The sequence below is a fragment of the Lissotriton helveticus genome, chromosome 4_1 (genome assembly GCF_964261635.1).
Source record: "Lissotriton helveticus chromosome 4_1, aLisHel1.1, whole genome shotgun sequence".
Taxonomy (NCBI): domain Eukaryota; kingdom Metazoa; phylum Chordata; class Amphibia; order Caudata; family Salamandridae; genus Lissotriton; species Lissotriton helveticus.
In genome coordinates, this window is record NC_136063.1 from 1,110,429,647 (window position 1) to 1,110,456,533 (window position 26,887).

The 26,887-nt window shown below is 45.5% G+C and overlaps 1 protein-coding gene across 1 annotated transcript in view; it reads right to left on the reverse strand.

The window, feature by feature from the left end:
* The window catches only part of LOC144828114 (dynein axonemal heavy chain 5-like), a 1,079,012-nt gene that overhangs the window by 1,005,565 nt on the left and 46,560 nt on the right, over nt 1-26,887 (reverse strand). Inside the window, exons 11-15 of the mRNA XM_078686235.1 lie at nt 25,203-25,301; nt 24,285-24,466; nt 20,508-20,627; nt 18,005-18,206; nt 2,346-2,441 (exon numbers count right to left, since the gene is read on the reverse strand). Of these exons, the coding sequence (XP_078542361.1) occupies nt 2,346-2,441; nt 18,005-18,206; nt 20,508-20,627; nt 24,285-24,466; nt 25,203-25,301 (699 nt within the window). The remainder of the gene's footprint in view (nt 1-2,345; nt 2,442-18,004; nt 18,207-20,507; nt 20,628-24,284; nt 24,467-25,202; nt 25,302-26,887) is intronic.

The following is a 26,887-nucleotide window of genomic DNA, read 5'->3' on the forward strand; positions in this document are numbered from 1 at the left end:
AAACCCAGGTGTTACAGATGTGGTAGCAGCAACCATCTAGCAAACAATGCTCAATGCCCAGCAAAAAAGTGTGACATAACAAGAATTGCAATCGTAAGGGTCATTTTTCAAGAGTATGTAGAGAAAGTAACCCCAACAACACAGAGGGTGGTGGAAAGGAAGGAAGTTCTGTAAAAGAAGTTAGTTATGTCTATCCTAGTGGAAGGAAGTTTGTCTTCTAGGCAAAAGACACAGTGGGAAGTATGAATATCAATTATGCCAAAGGTGATGCGATGCTACATAAGAATGTTGTCACCATGTATGCAAATTCTTGTTCACCATTTACTTTGTTGAGCCATACAGATTTTGAAAACATGAATGTAGATGGGAATGTGATTGTAGAAAAGCCTGATATTTCACCCACAGGTTATACCAAATAATCCATACCATTCATGGGAAAGAAAAAAATGCACTTTGAACTTAAAAGAAGGAATACGGAGGAAATGTGTACATTGTTGAATTGGGGTCTAATTTATTGGGATGGCAACATCAGAAAGGGTTGTGTATCATCTCTTCCACCCTTGCCCCATTTTCCACTGTGGACTCTCCCTTGGGAGTCTACCTTAGAATGTTTAAGTCCACTGTTTGTCAATCGGAGAGTGGATGGCTAATAAAGAGTTCCGGAAATTCTTACCTCATCTGATCATCCTTACTTTTCTACATGCCAGGAGACTCTTTTGCTCAATTAAAATTATTGTAAGCTAATATTTCAGTTCAAATTTATAGTAACTGAGTCCAGACATGTAGAGGATCTTTAGATGTTTATATGTAGATAGTTATAAGTCATCCAATAAATCCAATACAAGACTCCACCAGGAGCAGCCAGTATGCTGCTCAGCCCTTCTCAACTGACATGTCTGGCACCCAACATTCTGAAACACATCATTGGATGAATATTCCACTGGAAGAGCAAGCGACTGCATGAATACCATCAAAGCCAGGATATAACAAAATTATTACAACTTACAAAATTATTTTTGTATGTTGTTGTCAATATCTAAAAAATGGTAATTTGAAGCTGGATCATTTGCTCCCCTCAAATGTAAAGTCAAAGAAGGGAAAGCAGAGAGCTTGTAAGCTACGAAACAGAGATTAATTGTAAATCACAGTTTCTTTGTCTACATCTTGCTAGCTGACCTGGAAGCAATATCATTGTAAAACAGGATTCACATGTCCAAGACAAGCAAACAATTCATGTAATTAAAGATAATGTCAGATTGCTAAATGAAATGAAAAAACCTATTTGAAAGTGCTGCCATTTACCTACACATATTTTTCAGAATGAAGTACATTAGAAGGGAAAGTATGTTTGATGTTTAATCAATGAATATCAGAGATACTTCAATTTTTGAATCAGAGATCTTGGTTTATTTTATTTATGGTGAGCTGTTGGTTATCCAGCTGGACTATAAGACTTAAAATCAGGACTGTAACTGGACACGTTCCAACCAGGAGGTCACCACCACAGCACTGTACAGAGCCCGTTCAGGGTGAGTGTCACATGGCCAGAAGCTACATAACATCCTTAGTATCACCAAAACACAATCACAGCGCACAGAGAAGAACTGTCAGTCAATCAAAGTTTCTTTTTGCCCAGCGGGTTTATTCCATATTGTGAAACGTTTCAGCTTCATTGATGCATTTCAGCATACAATACCTTGATCACGATGACAAGTTATCAAGTTTTTGAACAACGGTCACTATTTTGTTGGTCTTTATTTATTTAGGGAGACAGATAGGAACATAATTAAACATATTCCTAATCTACAATGGCATTGATAAACTAGATCTTACTGTTTGATCTTTTTTCCTGAATAAGCAACATCATTAGTTGTGAATCACATGTTAGAATTTGGATGAATTTAAAGTGATGAAATTGGACTACTACAAAGCTAAAAATGTAAACAATCAAGCACTACTAATCAACAAACTACTCCGACTTCAGAACTGAAGTCACTCTGATATTCATTGTTTGCTTATTAACAGAGGGTCTGAGCTTTGCTAATTTGTAAGAGCACTGCATTCTGATTTGAAAACAAGGCTCTACGAGATATTACTTTTTTAATGTTGTTATTCTGAAACACAGTACATTTCTTTCATATGAAGGAATGAATATTATTGCAAACCCCTCTTTCATAGGGGTGAGTTACTTATTTGAAAAGTTACATTAGTGATGATGATCCAACAAAAGCAACAAACAGAGGTGTCAGTCTTTCTCATGACCCTTCGAATAGTCTTTCTTGTTGGTCAACAAACGTCAACAATAATGCTTCATTATTACTTATTTACCATCAAAGTCTACTTACTGTTAATGGCTTTTCAAACCAGGAATCAACAAACATCTGAAGAGATTGGTAAAGACCTTCTATTTGATTCTTAAATTCAATGTAATCTTTATCAAACTGTAAATAAACAACACAAACAGTTCCTTATAATACAGGATGCTTCGGACAGCTCAATTAGAAATCATATAGTCACAGAGAATGAATGTTAATTGCATATGATGAGCAGTATTTGGCCGAGCAGTTGTTTGCAGTAGATGCCTAATATATCGTTTGATACAGCTCTGCTGGGAACATTCATTAATGTTGTAATTTGGCAAAAAATATAAGCCCCGGTTTGAAAATATTGTCATGGCATGCATTACGTGATACACCCTGCTTCTGGATTTGTGAAATTTTGAAATTATCAAGTCTACTTACAATAGTGGAATATCTGCCAGCAATTGTGGATAGAAATAGCAGAAGTGTGCAACACAAATGCTGGTGAATTAATGTTGGAAATTTGGCGGACCAGAATGCAGAGGTAAACATTTAAAACCAGTACATTTTGGGGTATTCATGTCCATGTTGCGGCAAGTATCCCACTGAGGGAACACACACATTTACAACTTTGAAACACAGGGTTATGTGCCTTTCTCCAGTCAAAAGGTGTGATGAACATTCTAATATTAAATGGGAAAGAAGAGGAAGGGGTATTTGTAAATTGGAAAATGTACTTTAAACATGTGAATACAAGATATAAAGGGGTAGAATTCTCATTTTGAAAAACAGGTCTGGTGACCCTGGCTGGTAACGAGTACAGTTGGAATAGGGAACATTTTATTCAGTGATCACATATTTGAAGTTCATAGGCATTCATATTGTTCATGTTTTATAAATAATTACAATACTAACAAGGTAAAAGTCATTGCAATAACTAAGAAAAACTGGTGCAAAATGTTGGAGATTCAGAGGCCAAAGATTCTACCTCAAGGTGCTCAATTGCAATCACAGATTTAAAAACAAGCATTTACACACCTGAAATGTCTCTATTTGCAATTATATTCATCACCCACTTTCACTTTTAAAGTTCAAAATTACACCAAGCTTACCAGCACTCAGCCAATTACTCAGTTCACAACGTGCTCATTAAATCTATTTACTCAGTACATTTACAAAAGGTGGATTACAAAGGTTGATCCAACATCAATAAATCAATCAAAATACTTTATTTTGATTTTTTTTTAAAATCATCATAATGTTTTTGAGTATCGGTAGTAATAAAGATTTCCTCAGAGCCTCGTAAAATTTACAAGAAAACATAAAATGTCCTAGAGTTTGGGGTAATAATTCATCACAAGGACACAGGATGGCATTTAACACCTTGGCTGCGCCGCCGATCTTGCGGAAGTGCGGCACTTCCGCAAAACGGGCGGGGCAGCGTCGGCCAATGGCCGACGGCAGCACCAGCGAAGTAGCGTTGCCGTCGGCCAATGGCCGACGGCAGCATGGAAGGGGTTAATGGTGCCTAGATGAAACTTCGTCAATAAAGCCCTCTCCCTTGTATTGTTTACATACAACAAATATGACTCTACAGCTGCAGTTGAGTATGCTCATCACTTCTCTCATATCGGGCCTCATAATCTTCCTGTCTTCCCTGTTATATTCTACCTTTGTTAAAAATAGATATTTTACTTTTGTGGATTCCCCCTTTGAGATAGCTTCCCAAATAGAAAACAGGTCATGTCTTCCAAGGGCTTTCAATGTTTTTTGTAAATTATTTAGCTTAGGCCATAGTCACAGGACAGGCAATCCTCAATTATCATGTGATTAAGGGAGCCCTCTGAGCTGCTCCAGATAGATATCCATAGGAGATGGGAGCAAGCCCCACCAGGTCTGAGGCATAGGCCAGACCGAGTTCTTCATGTATACAGTGCCATGAACTGCCAGGACCAAGGCCAAGTAACCACCTACAGAAGATTTTTTCCTCCCAGTGGATATTTGAAACCAAACCCCCACCCTTAATTGCGGGGGGCTGCTTATCAATTACTATTGCCCATAATTGTGGGGGTTCCTTTCCTGAAATGCCATTATAAGGCTATTCCAGGCTTCTTTCTTAACATCAGCCTTACTCTTTTAAGTGGCAGATTCATAACGCTGTCTCCAGCAATGATGATGTTATCCTGGTCTCGACACCTGGAATTAAGAGCAACCTTCAGATGTTGGTTTGCGGCTCTACTTTCTCTATTGAACCACCCTGGGCTAGCTGCAGCTGCACACTGGCCGTAGTTAGGAGGGAAGACTTGATATTACTATTAAGCATTTCAAATGAAGTGATAGTCAGTAAGGGTAAACAGTTTTCGACCAAAATGTGATCCATGATCAGGCTCAGATTAGCTGTGACTACCTTAGCTGTGACAATGGGGATGTCTATCCCCTTCCATCTCAGCCTCAGTCCCTTGTCCTTAATGGCCAGGTTAGGTATATCTTTCAATGGGACAGGTTGTTGGCCTAAAGAGAGATTCAGTGCAATTTCTATATAGTTACTGTTAGACGGGGACCTGGAGGGTCGGCCGAGCACAAGGGGAGAGGCCTCCGGTGAGGGCCGTCTCCAGCGATCGTACAGACAAGTAACTTCCCCCCCACAGATGGACACCACACGAAGATCAGATTAACACCTTTTATAGGCAGTTCTTGAAGTAAGGTAGTACGATACAAGGAGATCAGGACACGATGATCCTCTCAATTCTAGTCTCTAGCAGGGGAAGGGGGTAGCGGGACAGTCTTGGTACCTACGGGTACTGAGGTGAAACGGCGGTAGCTCACAATCCTCGAGCTCGGTGGTCGGACGGGTCGGACCGCGGCAGCGCCAGCAGGTCCCGAAGAGATCGTAGGTGGCAACGGGCCGCGGCAGCGCCAGCAGGTCCCAACGAAGATGGAAGTTACAACGGGCCGCGGCAGCGCCAGCAGGTCCCACGAGGATGAAGGTTGCAGAAGGCCGCGGCAGCGCCAGCAGGCAGGACGATAGTTCACAAGGCAGGGCTGCGGCAGCGCCAGCAGTCCGTCAAGGATGAGTTCTTCTCGGTGTCTCTCGACTCCAGGATACAACTGCCTTCCTGCTCTGGGGCTCCTCGGTTATAGGTCTGGCGCCCTTTGATGTCCGGACCCTCGCACTGGGAGGTCGGGAGGTCCGGGATGAGGGAGTCCAGACACCCAGCAGGGGGGTGGAGCCAGCACCCGGGGAGGCTGGGGGCGATCGGCACCTGGCGGGGGAGAGCCATCGACACTTCTTTCTCCCATTAGCCTGCCAAGTGGTCCGTTCACCTCCTGGATGGATGGTGGTGCCGGGATGGCGGGGCCTGGCCGGGCCCAGGGTTGGGGTCGAGCTGAGGCCACGCGGCCGCGTGGTGCAGTGTCCAAGATGGCGGCTGGGCCGGGCAATGGGGCTGCCGGGGGCCCGGGCCCGTGACACAGAGATATCCGGGAGCAGGCGTCCCGGAGGGGACGGGTTGCGGGTTGCTTCTGCGGGTAGCCCCCGGAGAGCCGGTGTCTGGGCCTTGTCATGCGGGGAGGGAGCGAGCCCTTCGTGGGGCCTGTCCAACATGCGTCCCCCCCAGCTGAAGGCGGGGAGAGTCACCCATCCTCTTGGGGACTCTCCTCGTCGAGGCGGAAAAAGCGGGACAGGCCATCCGCGTTGGAGTGGTCTTGGCCAGGGCGATGCTCCACAGTGAAGTCCATCCCCTGCAGGGAGATGGACCATCGCAATAGTTTGGGGTTCTCCCCCCGCATTTGCATTAGCCATTGCAGGGGCCGATGATCTGTTTGTACCCGGAAGTGGGTTCCGAAGAGGTAAGGCCGGAGCTTCTTGAGGGCCCATACTACTGCGAAGGCCTCTCGCTCAATGGTGCTCCAGCGCTGTTCTCGGGGCAGGAGGCGTCTGCTGATGAAGGCCACTGGTTGGTCGACTCCCTCGTGGTTCAGTTGGGAGAGGACGGCCCCGATGCCATGGTCTGAGGCATCAGTCTGCACGATGAACTCACGGCTGTAGTCGGGGGCCTGGAGCACAGGAGCGGTGCACATGGCGGCCTTCAGCCTCTCGAAGGCCGCTTGACAGTCGGGAGTCCAGTTGACTGTTTTTGGGTTGGTCTTGGATGTGAGTTCCGTGAGGGGCCCCACAATGCTGCCATAGTCCTTTACGAACCGCCGATAGTATCCGGTGAGCCCCAAGAAGGCTCGGACCTCGGTTTGGGTTACGGGGGGCGCCAGGACTGGATGGCAGCGATCTTGAGCTGGAGGGGGGCCACCAGACCGCTCCCCACTTGGTGTCCGAGGTAGGTCACGGACCCCTGGCCGATTTGGCACTTGCTGGCCTTGATTGTGAGGCCGGCCCGTTGGAGGGCCTGCAGGACCCCTCGGAGGTGGCGGAGGTGGTCTGACCAGTGGCGGCTATACACCGCGATGTCGTCCAGGTATGCGGCGCTGAACTCTTCGAGGCCCACCAATACCTGGTTCACAAGTCGTTGAAACGTGGCTGGAGCGTTTTTCATGCCGAATGGCATCACTCTGAAATGGTAGTGTCCATCCGGGGTGGAGAAAGCGGATCGTTCTTGTGCCCTGGGGGTGAGGCCGATCTGCCAGTAGCCCGCCGTCAGGTCGAAGATGCTTAGGTAGCGGGCCGCCCCCATGCGGTCAACTAGTTCGTCGGCTCGGGGGATGGGGTGAGCGTCGGTTCGGGTGACAGCGTTCAGACCCCGATAGTCGACGCAGAACCGGAGCTCGGGTGTGGTGCCCGGGGCCGCAGCTTTGGGGACCAGTACAACCGGGCTGGCCCAGGGGCTGTCCGAGGGTTCGATGACTCCGAGTGCGAGCATCTTGGAGACTTCTTCTTGGATGCAGGTGCGTACCCGATCTGGTACTCGGTACGGCCGGTGTCGGATAGGAGGACTGTCGCCAGTGTCCACGTCGTGCAGACACCAGGGGGTGACCCCGGGTGTGAGGGAGAATAGGTTTGCAAATTGCAGCAGGAGGGCCCGACAGTCTTGGCGCTGCTCCGGGGTCAGAGCCTCGGAGAGTTGGACCCCGTCCACTGAACCATCTTTTTCCCCGGCCCCCAGTAGGTCAGGGAGGGGCTCGGAGTCCTCTTCCCCCCCACTGTCTGTAGCCATCAGCAGGCTGAGCTCCGAGCGCACGAAGTGGGGTTTGAGTCTGTTGGCGTGGAGGACCCGGAGGGGGTTCCGGGGGGATTCCATGTCGATGAGGTAGGTGACGGGGCTCTTACGCTCGATCACCTTGAAGGGCCCCGTCCATTTGTCCTGTAAGGCACAAGGTTCGATGGGGGACATCACCCATACCTGCTGGCCAGGCTCGAATTCGATGGAGGAGGCATGTTGATCGTACCACTTCTTCATGTCCTCCTGACTGGCTTCAAGATTGGCTTTGGCGAGCTCTCTGAATCGCCGGGTCTGATTACGGAGGGTCAGGAGGTACTTGTAGACGTCGGGAGGGGTCTTCAGGGGGGCCATTTCCCACTCTTCTTTAACTAGGCTGAGAGGCCCGCGAACAGGGTGTCCGTACAGGAGTTCGAAAGGGCTGAAGCCGAGGGACTTCTGGGGGACTTCTCGGTAGGCGAAGAGGAGGCACGGTAGTAGCACGTCCCACTGGCGGCGTAGAGGTTCTTCCAGCCCCATGATCATCCCCTTGAGAGTGCGGTTGAATCGCTCGACCAGTCCGTTTCCTTGCGGGTGATAGGGGGTTGTGAATTGGTAGGTGACTCCGCACTGTTGCCATAGGGATTTCATATATTTTGAAATAAAGTTCGTGCCCCTGTCGCTGACGACTTCCCTGGGGAAGCCCACTCGAGAGAAGATCCCCATTAAGGCTCGACCTACCACTGGTGCTGTTACAGTTCGAAGGGGAACCGCCTCAGGATAGCGGGTGGCGTGGTCCACCAGGACCAGGATGAATCGATGCCCTTGTGCTGTCCGGGGGTCCAGGGGCCCCACAATGTCTATTCCCACCCTTTCGAACGGGTTGGTCACAACGGGGAATGGTTGCAGAGGTGCCTTGAGTTTGCGGCCGCTCTTCCCGCTGGCCTGGCAGGTCGGGCAGGACCGGCAGTGGGTGGAGACGTCATTTCTCATTTTCGGCCAGTAAAAGTGAGTCACCAGGCGGTTGTATGTTTTGTCTTGCCCCAAGTGTCCAGCCAGGGGGACATCATGGGCCAAGTTCAGAAGGAAGTCTCTGAAACGGAGGGGCACCACCAGCACTCGACTGGCCCCCAGCTCCGCTATTCTTTGTTCGCTGTACAGTAGGTCATTGTCCCAATAGATCCAGTGGGCCCCTGCGGTGTCTCCTGCGCCCTGGGCGAGCGCTTGCTGTCGCAGTCCCTCGAGGGAGGGACATGCCTTTTGCTCTTGCCGGAATTGTTCTTGGGTGGGCCCCCCTTCCTGACGCCACTGAGCCAGGTCCGGAAGGTCTTGGGGCTGAGCGTGCTCTTCGTGGGTTTGTTCCGGGGTGTCGGTAGGGATGGAGTCTCCCTCTGGAGCGATCGGGGGAGGAGGTGCTGGCCATTCGGGTTCTTCAGATCTAGGGATGGTGTCGGCGGCCATGGACCGCGTTGTTACGCACGCCCAGCCCGGGAGGCCTAACATCCCCAGGTGCTCTCTTCTTTCAACGGCTGCCCACGGGGAACTCTCGAGATCGTTCCCCAGGAGGCAGTCCACGGGGGCATCGTCGCGGACAGTCACTTTTAACATACCGGAGACTCCTCCCCATTCGAAGGGGACGCAGGCCATCCGACACAGGCTCTACGAATTGTCGGCCGATCGGACGGGGCAAAGAACGTTTGGCAGAATTTGTTCTGGGGTCACCAGGTGACAACGGACGGCCGTCACACTGGCCCCTGTGTCACGCAGGGCTTCGGCCTTACGCCCATTTATGTTCACCCACTGGCTGTATTTCCTGGTGTTGGCTGGTAGGGGAGCCCGCGGGATCAGGTCTCTTCCCCCTAGGCAGGCCAGGGTCATGGCGGCAGGTTCCCACTCGGGCTGCTCCTGCTCATACTCTTCAGGCTCTTCGGAGACCTGCTCTTCTCCTAGGGCGGCGGCAGCCACCTGGCGGGGTCCGGGGGTCTGGTTCTTTGGGCAGGTCGGGTCACTGGCATAGTGGCCGACTCGCTGGCATCGATGACACGTAACGTTGGCTCGGAACCCCGGGCGCATCGGGGGGTTGCCCCGGCCGGCCGGGGGCGGGGGGTTGTTGGCGGGAGCGGCCGGGACGGCGTCTCTGCCCCGGCCCTGTCCTCCTCCTCCTCCTCGGGGACGATGATGACCTTGGTTGGTTCTGTTCTGCTCGTTTGGCCCACTCCGGGTCACTCGGGTGCTCTCCCATCGGTCAGCCTCGGCGGCGAGCTGCCGTGGGTCAGTCAATTTACTGTCGAGGAGGTGCTGCCTGAGCTCGACGAAGCAGTTGTTGGAGAGGTGCTCCCACACAATGAGGTTGAAGAGCTGTTCGTAGGTTGTTACGTTGCTACCCTTGATCCATCCCTCGAAGGCTCGGCTGAAATAGTTCACATATTCTATCCAGGTTGTACCCGGGATCCGGGTGCAGTTGCGGAACCTCTGACGGTACATCTCGGGCGTCAGCCCATATCGACTGAGGAGGGCGGCCTTCATGTGGTCATAGGACGTCATTTGATGGTCCGGAAGCTGCAGCAGGGCATCCCGGCCTTCATTGACGAATCTCCCCCATAGACCGGCTCCCCAGTCACTTCGAGCGATCCGGTGGGCAGTCATGGCGATCTCGTAGGCCTTGAACCACTGCTGTATGTCGTCGTTCCGATAGTATTCACGGACCACATCCTTGGGGATGTGGGCCTTCTGTTCGGTAGTACCTGGGGGGCGCGGTTGCTTGGGCACCCCTAGGTCTTTGTTCTGTTTGCGCATTTCTATCTCCGCTAGCTTGCACTCGTGTTCGTATGCCATTCTTTTCTCTCCGAGTTCTCTCTGTCTCTGCTTTTCCTCTCGCTCTTCTTGGAGCCGTAAGTGTTCTAAGTTCATCTTTTGTTCTGCCAGTTTCAATTCTCCGTCTAATTTGAGCCGTGCCAACTCTAACTCGTGTAGTCTATTTTTCTCTCGTTCTCGGATCTCTTCCCGGGAGAGATCCGTTCTCCTTTCTTCCGTCAGAGTGGTGTTTGTCTCCGGGGCTTCAGGGTCCCAGGGTCCGGCGATATTTGTCTCTGCCCAGGATTCTAGGGCGTGTTTGAAGTCCTCTTTCGTGCTCAGACCGGTGGTGGCAATGCCTAGTTCTATGCAAAATTGTTTTAGCTCTCGGTGGTTGTACTCTTCCAGTTTTTCCATCTGGAATTTCTCTGCAGATCCGCTCTCTCTGGTCGTCATTGTGGATTAGTCGTAGGGTGAGTTACTCTCTGTACGGTTACGCGTTGGTTCGGATCGCGCCGCTGGCCACCAATGTTAGACGGGGACCTGCAGGGTCGGCCGAGCACAAGGGGAGAGGCCTCCGGTGAGGGCCGTCTCTAGCGATCGTACAGACAAGTAACTTCCCCCCCACAGATGGACACCACACGAAGATCAGATTAACACCTTTTATAGGCAGTTCTTGAAGTAAGGTAGTACGATACAAGGAGATCAGGACACGATGATCCTCTCAATTCTAGTCTCTAGCAGGGGAAGGGGGTAGCGGGACAGTCTTGGTACCTACGGGTACTGAGGTGAAACGGCGGTAGCTCACAATCCTCGAGCTCGGTGGTCGGACGGGTCGGACCGCGGCAGCGCCAGCAGGTCCCGAAGAGATCGTAGGTGGCAACGGGCCGCGGCAGCGCCAGCAGGTCCCAACGAAGATGGAAGTTACAACGGGCCGCAGCAGCGCCAGCAGGTCCCACGAGGATGAAGGTTGCAGAAGGCCGCGGCAGCGCCAGCAGGCAGGACGATAGTTCACAAGGCAGGGCTGCGGCAGCGCCAGCAGTCCGTCAAGGATGAGTTCTTCTCGGTGTCTCTCGACTCCAGGATACAACTGCCTTTCTGCTCTGGGGCTCCTCGGTTATAGGTCTGGCGCCCTTTGATGTCCGGACCCTCGCACTGGGAGGTCGGGAGGTCCGGGATGAGGGAGTCCAGACACCCAGCAGGGGGGTGGAGCCAGCACCCGGGGAGGCTGGGGGCGATCGGCACCTGGCGGGGGAGAGCCATCGAGACTTCTTTCTCCCATTAGCCTGCCAAGTGGTCCGTTCACCTCCTGGATGGATGGTGGTGCCGGGATGGCGGGGCCTGGCCGGGCCCAGGGTTGGGGTCGAGCTGAGGCCACGTGGCCGCGTGGTGCAGTGTCCAAGATGGCGGCTGGGCCGGGCAATGGGGCTGCCGGGGGCCCGGGCCCGTGACACAGAGATATCCGGGAGCAGGCGTCCCGGAGGGGACGGGTTGCGGGTTGCTTCTGCGGGTAGCCCCCGGAGAGCCGGTGTCTGGGCCTTGTCATGCGGGGAGGGAGCGAGCCCTTCGTGGGGCCTGTCCAACAGTTACGATCACTATATAAATAAATAAATAAATAAATAATAAAGCCACTTGAAAAGACTTCCCAGGTCACAACCCAGTTGGCCATCTCTTGGGATAAAAAAACAGAGACTATGGTAGTTTCTTGGTCCCAGGCTATAAAGGTTGGGATATATGGTTCTTCGAGCCCTCTAATTTCTGCCAAGTTGCAAAAGTTTAATTCCAATAATTTTTCCATGAGGGTGCGCCCTCTGCAGTCGACCTCCCTACCAGGCCCTACTGTGGTGGTCACAGAATAGGTATCAAAAGTGGTGTCACAAAAGCCAATTTTGGAATTAAAGTCCCCCCCCCCCCCCATGATTGCCAAAAATTGAACCCAGCTTACACTAAGCTCTGTGCTTAAGTATCCTGATGACATTGAAAAGCGCACTTATTTGGCTGCCCATTTCCACAACTGCATTATGAAAAATGAATCACAAAAACATTAGAGGGATGGACAACTCTGGACGAGTACATGTAATGGAAAAAGTTGTAAACATTTTCGTAGTCCACACAATGGTCACCAGGCCCCCGCCTGGGTCTCCCTCCCTTTAGGCGTGTTGCCGGTATGGTGAAGGATTCAAACCCATCCCAGCTGATCTACCCGGAATTCCAAGTTTACAGCAACATTATAATGTCAAATTTAGAAATGAGGGAGAACCAATCCAGATCGTCCTGTTTGGACTGTATGTTTTAGGAACTTAACATCAGTTGTGTGGTAGTAACTAAACCCTAAGAAGCAACTTCATCTGTTGGGGCTGAAGAATCCCTTATTGATCAGCCTTGTCCAATTACCCTTGCTCTTGCCCCAGTCAGTCCAGTTCCTTCATGCCTGATAAGGCGCTAAGCCTGTTGAAGGTAGAAAAGCAAGGAGCAGGGACTCAGTATTCGGGGGCCGGAGCCCTATTGGTTGTATTGCTCCATGCAAATTGAGAGTTTGTCTTTCGCCCATTGAATAGGCCTCTATTAGTAACTTGAGGTTCAGCAAAATGATGATAAAATAACCCAATAGAAGTGCTGTTATACCATTGTTCTTGGCGAAGTTCATTAAAGGGCGGGCATGGAAGAAAAGTAAACGTTCAGCAAGGACCAAGAAACTACACAATCACCCGGCACATCCATCGGAGAGGGTCCAATCCAGCCCACCCTTCTTACAAATAAGGTATCTTCAAACTCAGCACAAACCACGGCCTTGCTTTTATTAAGCCAATGACATACTTTGTTTTTGAGCACTGCATGAGATTCCTATTTGGTTTTTGGTAAGCAAGGCACATTGGTCAAAACCACAACATAGGGACAGCATTCTGGTGGGAGGTTAAGACAAGTAGAGTTGGCAACCGGGGGCAGAAATTGTCTTGCACAGCATTCTCTGGAATTATGTGGGCTGAATTGACATCACGATTTGCCATGGCCGGGAGGGTGGAGATATAAATGATGGGCCCCTCATCCCGCATTGATTGGCAGGTAGCCTTATTGGGTTCCACAGAGTGAGTCCTTCTTCAAGATTGAAACAGAAGGGGCAAAGGTACTGTCAGTGCCAGCTTACACTGTCCCTATATTAGAAGTGAAATCACATTTAGGGTGTTCTAAAACAATATATTCAAGGCTTGTGATTTTGTCAGTTAGAGGGGTGATGCAGACTTGGATTAGATCTTATAGCTTATTAAGCAACTGGCCAAACATAGGAGAACTCATTGAACCCTTTGGGCAGGAGATATCTCCAGAAACAAGGGGATCACTGTTATGGTTGGCTTTACCAGGTGTCTTTCCTTTCCCTTTCTCGCTGGTTCTGATTTCAGTGGCCTTGACCTTGGGGTGCCCAACGGACCTGGCCTGGCATTTTCTTTTCCCAGATGGACCTTCCTCTGAAGGGGGCTGCGCGCCTCAGAGTTAGACTGGTATGACAAATGAAAATCAGCACGATTGTTGTCCAAAACTTCCTGCTGCTCAGAGGGCGGTTCAGAGGTAATGGTACAACCTTTATTCATGTCAGGGCACAATCATCACTGAGGGGGAGCACTGCTCCAGGTGGAGCCCTCAGTGACAGCCCCCAGGGCTCTTGCCAAGAAAGACTCAAGAATAAAGCTTTTCTCCCTCTGTAAATTTGAATTGCCCATCCTGGCCTCTGGGCAGTGATATGAGCCGTGTTATAGCAGATGCAGATTAGAGCAACTAGCAAAAATAAATGGCTCCCCAAGCCAGATGGGAATCAGAATCCAAGCTGATCAGTGGCCATCTCCTGCCCCTCACCCAGGGACAACAGGCACGATAGGATAGCTGAACATATAAAATAATATAGTACCTGGGTTGAGATAAAGTTCTTCGGTGAAAATCCAAGGCCAAGAGGGGGTGGCTCTGCCCTGCCTCTTCCTGACACTGACGCCGCAGGATGGGCCCGCCCTTGGCCTGAGCTTCGCATGCACAACGGGAACCACCAACATGCTTTCAAGCACTGGAAAGGGGTGTATCCTTGACCCTCAGGCAGTCGTTGGTGCCTCTTGGTGCAATGGTGACTGGGACACCGAGTCCTAGCTACAAGTAACTGGCCCCAAAATTAGGGGTGCTGCCCAGGTAGTGGGAGCTCAAGATGTGCTTTCAAGCGCTGGGAAAGGGTGTGTCCTTGACCCTCAGGATGTTGCGCGATGGCGGCTGGGACACAGAGTCCTGGCTACAAGTACGGGCCCTGGTTAGCGGCGCTCACCCCATGTTTTTTGCTCAGACTCAAGTGGCCAATAAGCTTTCCAAAGACTACATGAAGAATTTAAAAAACAAACAAAAAGAAAAGAAAGAGTAGGAAATGGAGTGTCCTTTGTCCAACAAAGGTTTCCCAACAAAACCACACCAAACTGCTCAGTATTGAGGCGCTGACAATGGTAAGTCATTCATATAAAGTGCAAGGTGGTGAAAATAAGTCTATTGATGTAAAGCAGCCGGAATAAGGTGTGGGAATGGGGAGAGATTTTAGTAAGTTGAATTTCAGAAACTGGCATAGGGAAAAATAACTAAAGTAGACTAGACCTAGACCTAATAAAAAATTTCATTATGTTGCCACTTAAAATTCAAAATAAACTGGTGAAATCCATTTAAAGTGACAGGTTTGCGATATTAGTAAACTGAAACTGCCGTAAGACCTATTAGATATGGCTTGTTTCACAGTGCACTGTGGTTTTGTACCTCATCGTTTTAGGAATCAAAACACTCCACAGAGCAGTGTTCTTCAAACGTTTTTATGTTGAGCCCACTCTGATTAAAAATATTTTGCTCTGACCCTCCAAGTATTGTGACCTGCTTAAATGTTTAATGACGGAGCTGCATTTGCAATGAAGCTGTGTTTTTTCAGGACTAAACTTTAAGATATTCGAACAAACATGATATTTAGAGGTGAATGTATCAAATCTCCTGTCCAGGCACTGAATGTCAATGTGTTGAACAGTAGATAAAGATCAGGTAGCAACAACAGCTGCATAAGCACACAGACACGCGCCCGCACACACACAAATACACACACACACACACACACACACACACCCCCACACACACACACACACACACACATACACACACACACACACACAAATACACACACACTCCCACACAAACACACACAAACATACACACACACGCACCCTTTCCTCACAGACAATGGAAAGAGCAGTGAGACGCGGTAAATACAACTTATCTCACAGACATGACGTGCTCATTAGAACAGAGCAGAGTTCTAATGGGGAGACCTCAAGAAGGAAGGAGGCAGCGAAAGTGAAGAAAAATCATTTGGTAAGGTCTTCTGTTTTGGCATTCTAGCAATTCACCTTTTAGACCATCATGATCTTGCCCCAAAGGCATTTTCCTAATATGCTATAAATATATAACCATACTCAACTGAATGTTTGTAATAATAAATAACATTGCATATCTGGTGCCTTACATGAATTATTCCAATTTACAATTACACGCACTTAGGGCCAATATGATGCATGATAATCCTAAACATTGAGCTTAGGTTCAACCACCTAAAAATATTTCACTTTGTGTCGCTTTCTAGGTTCCTCCTCATTGAAGGATCCCCACTCGCCCAAGCTATTTCAATGCACATTCTCTTCACCCGCAAGAATAGCCCATTATCAGGCAACAAAGACTGAAGTTTATCATGTCCTGAAGAAAGACAGAATTGTATGGGCATCTTTAATGATGTATTAAACTCAATAGTGCCTTGATTTCCCTAGTCTCTCAGCTATCAATGCTTCGGGGAGGAGGAGATACTAGTACCAGGAGAATCAAAGGTAGATAACCATTTAACTGTCAAAGTGTTTAGGGCATTTCCAATCTACAAGTCAACATAAGACTTTCTTCTCTATGCCGACTTAAAATGCAACTAAAAGGTAGTGGGCCTTATACTTCCTTTCTAGGATTGATAATATCGCAACAGCTGGCTGAATAGACTATACCTACCTTGTAGGTATTCCAGATATCATTTTCCAAATTAGTTATAGCCAATAATAGTCTAATAAGCCAATCTGTATATGTTCTACTAACAACTGAACACAAGCTCATCTTGGGCAGGCTGCATTCTTTGATGTACACATTTAAAGGAAGAGACAACTGTATAATGTACTGCACACCACATGTGGTTGTGGGCATTATGGCTTGAGTCAGAATTGCTGACTGCCATCTTGTTTTGAGATGTATGCGGAACGCTGGTGCAGAGAAGGTTTCATACTGAGCAAGGAGGTATCACACCTCCATGAATAAGCACGATACAGTTGAACCGTGTCTATACATGGTTCATTCCAACAGGTGTGCAGCAGCGTACTTAGCTCATGGCTGATAATGCCCGGAACTATACCTTTGAACAGGAAAGCAATGCCATACAACTGGGCACAAAGCAGGCAGGCGCACAGTGAGGTGAACAGTAGTTCAGAAACAATGTAGCACTAGTAATAATCAATCCCGCGAAGGCGTGCCTCGTACCATATAACAAAGCAGTCAACAACCAGGGATGAAAGGAGGAACAGACCAGCACAGTACCAAACCACTTGGCCAGCACAGCCATGGACACATTGGAAATGGGAAGGCAAACAAGGGATCACAACACAAGGAATGCAACTGCCAGTTGCAGAGAAGATGATGATGATACAATTGTCAAACATTTCACAATAAACTGTGATACAACAAGCTGGCATTTATCTTTTAGAGATAAGCAAGGAACAGCTGACTGCATAACTAGTTTTGAGGCAACTGCATAGAATTTGAGAAAAAATGTTTGACAGCGCTAAGAAGTATCACAGAGAACTTCAAATCACGTGGGCCCGCTACCTTCTCTTATGCATGCAGAAGTGAGGGCAAAGCAGGGACTACTTATAACACCGACAGGAGGACGATATGGCACAGACGCGTGCCTATGAATGGAGAAGCAGTTTCAAAATAGTGATGGTGCAGACATAAAGAAATTTGTATGTGCTATGCCAATAGCGCTAACTATGCCCCTGCAAGAATGAACAAGCAAAATCCAAATCAAATGCAACTGCAACATGCCATGCATAATGTATCATAAACTAGGTAAAAGTCCTAAAAACACTATTCGGGTTACCCTTGTAACACGTATGGTTATAGATTTGTGATAGCTAGGCGAGTGAGTGGGTCCCCTCCTTAGTAATACAATTCTCTAAACTTGAGAAGTTGAGGCAACCCTCTCGTACTCTTTTTTAATTAATATTTAGATGGCAAAATATTGAAGCACATTGCTGTTTCCATACAAATCCTAAATGAATTGAACCTTACCTTTATCATCACTATATACAGTAGTTCCTAAACCGCACACCCAAATGACATATTGCATGCTAAACACTCGCCAAAATGTACGGTCTTTTATAAATCAGCTGTTGTGACTGGATATGACTAGTTGTTTATGAAATCCTTCCAAAGGAATCCTTGGACATTTCGAAATATGTAGATTACATGGATATTTGAAAGGACTGCTACTCCATCACACAATTCAGCTATCTCTCGTAAAGAAACAAGCTCCTTGTTCACCCACTAACATATTCTGTATGAATATTTGATAAACTGATTTAAATTAATCAGGCACATGTAAGGGTATAATTAGATGACAACGCCTCCTTGAGTGCATATAGTCCGAGTGAAATAATCCGTTTTTGTTTTTCATACCTCCAATTTCCTGTGATCTAGCACATCATATGCTTTGGATTTTGTATTTGCTAGGATGGTCTGGTATCGAATGCTGAGCTTGTCAATTCCTTCAGTCCTAATGTTTTGCAAGTCAGAAAGACTTTCCAGAATGTTGCTCATTTCTGATATCTTTTCCAAGCGCCTGGAGAATGTATCAAACTTTCCAAAGATGTAATTTTCACTAAAAGATAATTGGAACACAGACAATATTTATGAAAATCGTTGAACCAATATGTGATTTCAGAAGGATACAATATGAATGCAGCCCTAAACTGAACACTACAACACAACATTTATTTGGTACCTAGACATAATATCGAATCCAAAATATAGAATAGCCATAATATCGAAGTCAAAATATAGAATGGACAAAATATCGAATGCACACAATATAGTGGTGAAAAATATCGAATTGAAGGTAAGTAATATAATATCGATTTTCAAAATATAGAAAATCAAAATATCGAAGTATATAATATAGGTATTAAAATATATCGAATTTTAAATAATATCAAATTTTTTAAAGTGTTTTGTATGTTAGTATATGTGTGAAAGTGTATATTATTTTTGTAAGTTATTTTAAGTAATGAATTTTATGTTATTACGTTTTTGCGTAATTTAATTCTGTAGCGGGTTATGGGTTTATAGGGAAATAGGGTGGGAAGTAATTTAATTATATTAAATTAAATATTAATTTTGAGAAATTACTAATTATTTTTAATTACATTTTGCATTTTAGTTCTGTAGCGGGTTGTGGGTTTATAGGGGAATAGGGTGGGAAGTAATTTAATTGTAATTAATTAAATATTTGTATTTATTTATTGGTATTTATTTTGAATTAATTGTTAATTAATTTTTAATTGATAATTAATTTTTATTAATTGATAATTATGTTAATTTTATCAAATTATTTTCCGTAGCGGGTTGTGGGTTTATAGGGGAATAGGGTGGGAAGTAATTTAATTGTAATTAAGTAAATAATTTTTATTTATTTATTGGTATTTATTTTTTAATGTATTGTTAATTTTTAATTGGTAATTAACTTTTATTATTGGTAATTAATTTGTATTAATTCATTAATTGATAATTACGATAATTGTATTAATTTAATTTCTGTAGCGGATTGTGGGTTTATAGGGGAACAGGGTGAGAAGTAATTTAATTGTAATTAATTACATATTAAAAATACTTTTTGTGTATTGATAATTAATCTACTGTTAATTAATTATTAATTGGTATTAATTGTTATTAATAATTAGTTGTTATTGAAAATTAATGAGTTGTTTATTAATTATGAACAAGTAATCAATTTTAATAACTCATATTTATTTGTATTTCTAATTGATGAATTATTACATAATATTAAATTGGTAATTGATTTTAATAAATCTTTTATTGTTATTGATATTTAATTTATTTTTAGTAATATATTAAATCATTACTTTCCCTACTGTTAAACTCACTAGAGTGGGAATAGTAATTTTTACCCCTAGGCTATCCAACGCTTTCCCTACTGTTGCACTCTCCGGAGTGGGAATAGTAATTTTTACCCCTACGCTATCCAACGCTTTCCCTATGATTGCACTCTCTGGAGTGGGAATAGTAATTTTTACCCTCCTGCTATCCAACGCTTTCCCTACTGTTGCACTCTCTGGAGTGGAAATAGTAATTTTCACCCCTATGCTATCTAACACTTTCCCTACTGTTGCACTCTCTGGAGTGGGAATAGTAATTTTTACCCTCCTGCTATCCAACGCTTTCCCTACTGTTGCACTCTCTGGAGTGGGAATAGTAATTTTTACCCTCCTGCTATCCAACGCTTTCCCTACTGTTGCACTCTCTGGAGTGGGAATAGTAATTTTTACCCTCCTGCTATCCAACGCTTTCCCTACTGTTGCACTCTCTGGAGTGGGAATAGTAATTTTTACCCTCCCGCTATCCAACGCTTTCCCTACTGTTGCACTTACAGGAGTGGGAATAGTAATTTTTACCCCTACGCTATCCAACGTTTTCGCTACTGTTGCACTCACTGGAGTGGTAATAGTAAATGTTACCCTCCCGCTATCCTACTGTAAACATATTGTATATTTTTTATTAAGATTACGTTAATATATTTATATATATGTATTAAAAAATAAAATGGTCTGTTTTTTATAACTTAAATTAATTATTTAGAAAATTTAAGGTTATTTAAGTATTTTTAAGTATGGTTTAGTTACTTATATTTAATATATCATTAATTTTAAATTACTTTTAAGACATTTAAAAAAATTCAATATTTTGACTAACTATATTTTTTACAACGATATTTTTGATTCGATATTATTGTACTTACCTGTTTGTAGATAGGAATTCGATATTTTTGCATTCTATATTTTGTCATCGATATTTTGGTAAGTCTATATTTTTGTATTAGATATTATGTCAGTGATCCCATTTATTTAGAGGGATACAAAAATAAATAATAAGAAATAGAATTTACCTGAACTCAAATTGCCTGTCATTTGGAGTTTCCTTTAATTTCTCCTTTATTTTGTGAAAAGACTTCTGATATTGTTTGTTCAGGTTAATACATTCATGGATCCGCTTCAATAGTTCGTTCCTGAAAATTGAAATAAGATAATAATAATGATGTAAGTTATAAAGAACAACATCCTGTAAAGAAAATAATATCTAGGATGATCACATGCGAATAAATAAAACGTCAAAATATGAGCCCTTTCAGGTAGTCTTTGAATTTGCAAGGAAGTTCAATTGCTTTGCATTGGCCCAGATTTCTGAGTTGTTGCATTCTGGTTGCTTTCAGAATTTTCTGCGACCCAATCAATTGGCTGTTTAATATAAAAAGGATCCCTCGCTGGCCAGTAACAGAAAACAACACAAAGAAGAGAGAAAGCAATGCGAAGTGTCTTAAAAACATGCATGTGAATATTATTTCCAAGTAGAGGGAAACATTGTTGTGTAATAAATGGGAATCCTGATGTTTGGTATTCATCCTTGCACACACACCTGTACATACACAAAATCATGGAAAGTTGACAGAAATTATTACGATCACACATATGCCAATGAATGCTAGTAAATGCCAACTCTATCTGCACATATTAACTATGGTAGCACTTTGCGGGTTATCATGCCGTTCATCAGACTTTTCTCTTAGAGAGTACGAGTCAGGATTCATTGACAATAACAGTGGTGACATCAGGATTCATTGACAATAACAGTGGTGACATAAATGCACTACCCTTAAGACTGTTGTAGAGAACATTCTGTCAAAACCCTAATGGTGTAAGAATTTTATCTTCTCTGTCCCAGGCGGATTGTGCCCCTTAAGACTTCATTTTTCTCAAGCACATAGTGTATAATTGCCAATTGGTTGGATATTGAAGAGCCCTAATGAAGTTCCCTTGTGGCACTACTTGGAACAAAACGCATCGGCTGTGTGCCGGTTTTTAAGGATTGATTGAATAAAAGAAGTCTTTTTTTGGAACTACTGCCTACGAGTCTGACTTTGCTACGACTGCACCTTCTGCCTTTTCCTGAAAAATTGTGACTGTGATTCGCACCTTCAAGCGACGGGTACAGGAAGTGTGTTGCACCACCCGCTAATTGACTGTACATATGGATTGATTGAGCAGGACCTTGGTCTGTCGTTTGTTGTTTTTTTGAGCTTATATTTTTTTTTATTTAATGTGACCACTAAAATGGCTGTGGCAATTAAACTGCAAAAGTCTCGCAGATATGGGAACTATCTAGAGGACATTTTAAAAAAACTACAGATTCCAAACAAAGTGAAACTTAAACCTGGGTTATTATAGCACTTGTCTTATAAACTCCTTGCCAGAAATAATTATCAGTCGCTGCACAATCCCACAATATAAGCAGCATTTGTTATTTCTGTATTCACACAACTTGATGCTGGCTTGCGACAGAGGTAACTTCACAGCACATTTGGAAAAATAGAGCATAGGTTCATGCTCAAGCCTACTCTATTCCCTCAAAACACTGGGGTGGGTGAGGGAGTCACTTGCATTTTATTTGCATACCAACTTCTTCAGTGGCCACTTTGCCTTCTTCCAAGCTTTATCCCTGGAACGAGGTGGTGCCAGGGGGTTCAAGTGTTCATTGTATTTTCCCTGTGTTTTCAGCACACACACCAGCTATTTCTTTATCTTAATTTATTTACCTTACTTAACTGCATATGTTTCTTTTGGGATACGGAGTCTCATTTGAAGTAAATCCTCTTGTGGAATTCTCCACAAGTTAAGATTCTTCAGTGGAATAGTGTTGCCATAGGGATACTATGGCATTGTCCACTGGAGGAGAATTCTTCACAGTTCAGAGAAGTGCCCAATACCACTCAGGTCTAAACCTGAACCCCAGTCATTAGAAAGTAAACAGACTGAGTAACATTAGCAGATCTTGAAAGATCCGTGCGCTCTGGCAGTAGTGACTCCCATATATTACTCTTCAGTGTATTTTCTATTTATTTTTCCAAAATTATCTTCAGGGTATTTTCACTGTATTAAAAAGTTATTCTATATTTTATAACCGCTTAATACACATTTTAATTACTTTTCAAATTTTCTGGAACAGGATCTTTTTTTAAGCATATTCGAAAACAAATTAAGAAACAAAAGAAACAGGAAAAAAGACAGAGTGCTTTAACGCTTTTCTTTCTAATTGTTAGATGAGCCTATGTTATTAACTAATATAACCAACAGCGAAATCAAATTACACCTTCCCACTTCATTTAATTATTTCATTTAAACACACATTATTTTATATTATTAAATTAACTCCTTGTGAAACCAAAAGAACGAGCCTTCAGGTTTGGACAATTAAACCACGCGTTTTCAAAAAAGGAGCCAGGAGGACACTAAAGAAATTAAAACCAAGTGAAATGGTAATGTGAATTGTTTATCTACTTTAACCAATCTTTGGGAACCATTTTAAAGAAATTCAATGACTGATGGAATGCAAAGGTTTAAAGATATTTAGCACAGACCTTGATCAAAATGACTCAAAAGGTTTTTACTCATTTGGCATTTACGTTATGATATCCTGACCAATATGGGATATTTTTTAAAGAATTTTACAGAGAGTGACACAGGGTATCACAAGGATGCAGTATTATTGGCATTATCATCATTTTGTAGCTTTCAAGCAGTACCATCAAAACGACATATGGTAATTTGGTAAGTGATAAATAACAACGCTTGTACTAATAGCCCTTTCTAAGATTCCAGCATAATTTGGGGCCCGATTATGAGTTTTGCGGTGCGGGTGGGCCGTCACCGCCACGCTCCTGCACCACCGAGACTCACCGCCACCTACCCAGCAGATTAAAACTTTAAAATGGTCTGGCGGGTGGGCATTGTGTCGGTCCCGCGACGGTGCCTCTTTCAAAGGTGGCATTGCCTTTGAAAAGGGCACCACTTTGGGAACACCACACAAGAATCCTGCACGGCATAGACTATAAAGCCCATGCTATGCAGCAACTGGTGTGCATGCACAAAGGGGGGCGCATGTTAAGTCCCCCTGTGTGCATTCACATGCTGAGGAGGCACAGGGGCCCTGTAGGGCCCCCTTTGTTTCCTCTCTGCCACCACAATGTTCATGTAGTAGGAACCTCCATGACGCCGCCAACGGAGAGGAAACTCATAATATACTTAGCAGGACCGCAGCAGTCCTGCCAAGCATATTGCGGCCTCAGAAATGCCGTGCCACACCACCGACAGGGAACAGTGGTTCCCTGGCGGCGGTGGTCCTAGGGCGGTCGGACCACCAACTCGCAAAGGGGTGGTCAGACCACCAGTGCGGCGGTGGCGCGACCGCCACTGCCATGCCAACATGAGTCTGGTGGTCAACGGACGGCCAGACTCATAATCAAGCCCTTAGTCGTAGCACCAGTGACCTCCAATTTTTCCCATACAGGAGTGCCTCAACATATGAATCTTCAAACTGTGCATGCAACGACCAGCTTCTATTCCACTGGACAAGGCAAGAGCACCACGCGGTAACACCAGTGACCAAATACCAAGGGCAACAACTTTTTGTCATTGCTTTGGAATCCGTGGATTCATATCGATTAGAGTGCAGATCTGAAGTGAAGGTGCCTGACTATCAGTGTAATGTTTGTCCCACAGGGTAGTGCATACATTAAACGGTGCAGTGGTCCCATTATCAGACATGCACCACACAGGTCCCAGACTCCACAGCGTCACTGAGGAAGCAGAATAATAATTCAAGCAATTACCTCTCAAGCTCCCAGATCTTGGCGACTCCCTGATTCAGGTACATTCGGCAGGTGCTGATCATTTGGTTTGTGACTTTGAGAAAAAGAGAGGTCATGTGCTCGGACGTGTTGTAGTACTGCGACGTGCTGTAGATCATGCGGATATTGTTCATTAGGCTGGGTATGTGCTCCACCATGGTTGCCTGAAAGTAAAGAAAACTCTGCACTGTAACATTTTCTATCCACAAAATAAACGCAGGCTGCTCACGCCAACAGCCGCAAGGGGGCGATACAAACTAACCGAACGTGGCAGGTAAAAAAAAGATGGACAATCGACATCTGTGGTGTCCGGCCATGTTTAATAGAGTCAGCTGTAGGTTCGTGCAAACCGGAATCTATTCAAGGGGGCAGGAAGAAGCTTTGGAAAAAGTATAACCACCTCTTACACTGACTTTACCTGCAATTCATGAACCGGACTACATACACTGTTCTTCCTATGCTAATATTATTGTTTGTGCTAATCTGCGCGTAAGTGCTCGTGCCCCCCGTTTGCCCATTTATAGTTGTGCTATTCTGGTTAACTTTTTTGTCCTGCTTTGCTGCAATAATAATCAATCCTGATTTCTGTCTAACACGCACGTTGATTTTGCAGTTGTAAAACAGCACTGACCTGTTCAACAAATATGGCACTACATAGTAAATCCCTGGCACTCTGTTCAGAGTCCTAGGAATAGTTGTGTTGTGACTGGGCTCACTTAAGCTATCTGACTCCTACACACTGTAGACAAAGAGCTTTTAGAAGTGGAATAGATGTGGGGAGGTCGAGTGCTGTGCGTGGCTTGGGTATACCTTTGTAAAAATGAATACAGATCATTGAGTGCCAGTGGACCAGCGACTGTGTGCCCTTGAATGTGCTAAGTTGTGACCGGCAATACTTACCGGGGAAGCTTTACCCAGCGGACCGAAGAACTTATCGAGGGTGTACAAATACTTGACGTTGTCCTTCGCTTCGTTGGCTGCGTTTGTGACGCTGCCATCCTGCAATGCCAAAGAAAAAAAAGACACAACCTTGAGAACTCATTCAGACACCATACATTTATGGCTGAACAGTGGCTTGCAGTTAGAAGAAGGTCGCAAACTCTTGCATATTATACCGGCTATTCTTGGATAATAAAGCGCTTCGGAGAGTGACTATGCAGAACTGCTTTATTTGGTACATAATGTGTTCACATACTTGGACACTGCTAAAACCTTTCAATTCAGAGCTATTCACGTAGAGGAATCCGCTCGCACACGCAGAGGGCCCCGATGCAAGGGCACTGCCCCACTAGTCCTGAGAGCTAGCCTTGTAACTTCGTGTCCCTTCCCCTTTGGGATTCTGTTGGCCTCGACTTAGTTCCTGAGGATTGACATTTAACACAAGTTCACTGCTTCCTTCCTTCTCCTCATGCCCCACTACTCAAGTCTTGTAAACATTACTTTGATTGGCTATGTTGACAACTATTTTGGCCTCTGCGTCCCCGAGATTTTTTCTACTTTATGATTAATTTTTTTGACAACATACTGTAGACCCCAATTTAACGAATCCATGCGTCCTATGGTGCCATCACAAGATTCAAGGCTCGTGTGAAATAAATTAAAAGGTCCCTCACCTCAAGAAGGCCAAGAGAGGTCAGAGAGGAGACGTGAGCACAATGGACATTGACACTTTTTGGACTCTTTCTCCTCCCATTCTTGGCACAATTCTGGGACCCGGAAGATAAAAAAATAGGAGTAGTGAAAGCCCTTTCCTGAAACCACTGCGGACTTCAGTACACCATGTCGGGCAAAGACGGAGAGTGGGAAGGAGTGGCCCACCCTAGCCAGGGTTGGATTGGGATTAAAAATCGTCCCGGGCACGCTAAAAAAGTGGCCCACATTTGCATATTGCCTTTCCTCAAAACACTGCTTCGGCGAAATTTTATAAAAAGGTCGGTGTAATATAAAAAAAAAATGAACAGAATAGTTTCCAGTTCTGCTCAGGCCCCCTGGCCCCGCACCACATTAATGGGCTGGCCCAGCAGGAGAAGGGGAGTCGCACCTTTACCTGTTGATAAAAGGGAGGTCATGGATGCCCATCTGCCTCCAGAAAGGCCACTCAGGCACCTGCCGGGCTGCTGGCGGTATACGAACAATGCAGAAACCACCCAAATCGGTCCCCAGACTGCTCAGAAAGCAGCCCACAGCTGGAACTAGGACACCTGCCCTTCGGGCATTGCCCGAGTGCCCGCGTTACCAATCCGACGCTGGCCCTAGCTCTGCTCTGTTGATGAATCTTTCTCACTGCAGAGTGCATAACTGTTGTCTAATGTGTGCCAACACTGGTGATGGGCACAGGCTCTCATTCTTCTGAGCCCGGGACTTATTTTTCATCATCAGGCTTTGACCCAGAGAATGAGAGAAAGACGAGAGAAAGAGAAAGATAAGAAAACAGTGACAAAACAGGGGTAAAAAAGAACTTTCAAGAGTAAGATAAGCAGACAAGAAGAGCAGGATGAAGGAAGAAAGAGGCATAAGGAGGAATCAGGGCTGGGCAGTCTTGGTATATGCAACTCCATCCTTAGGCAGCACTGATAGCAGGCACC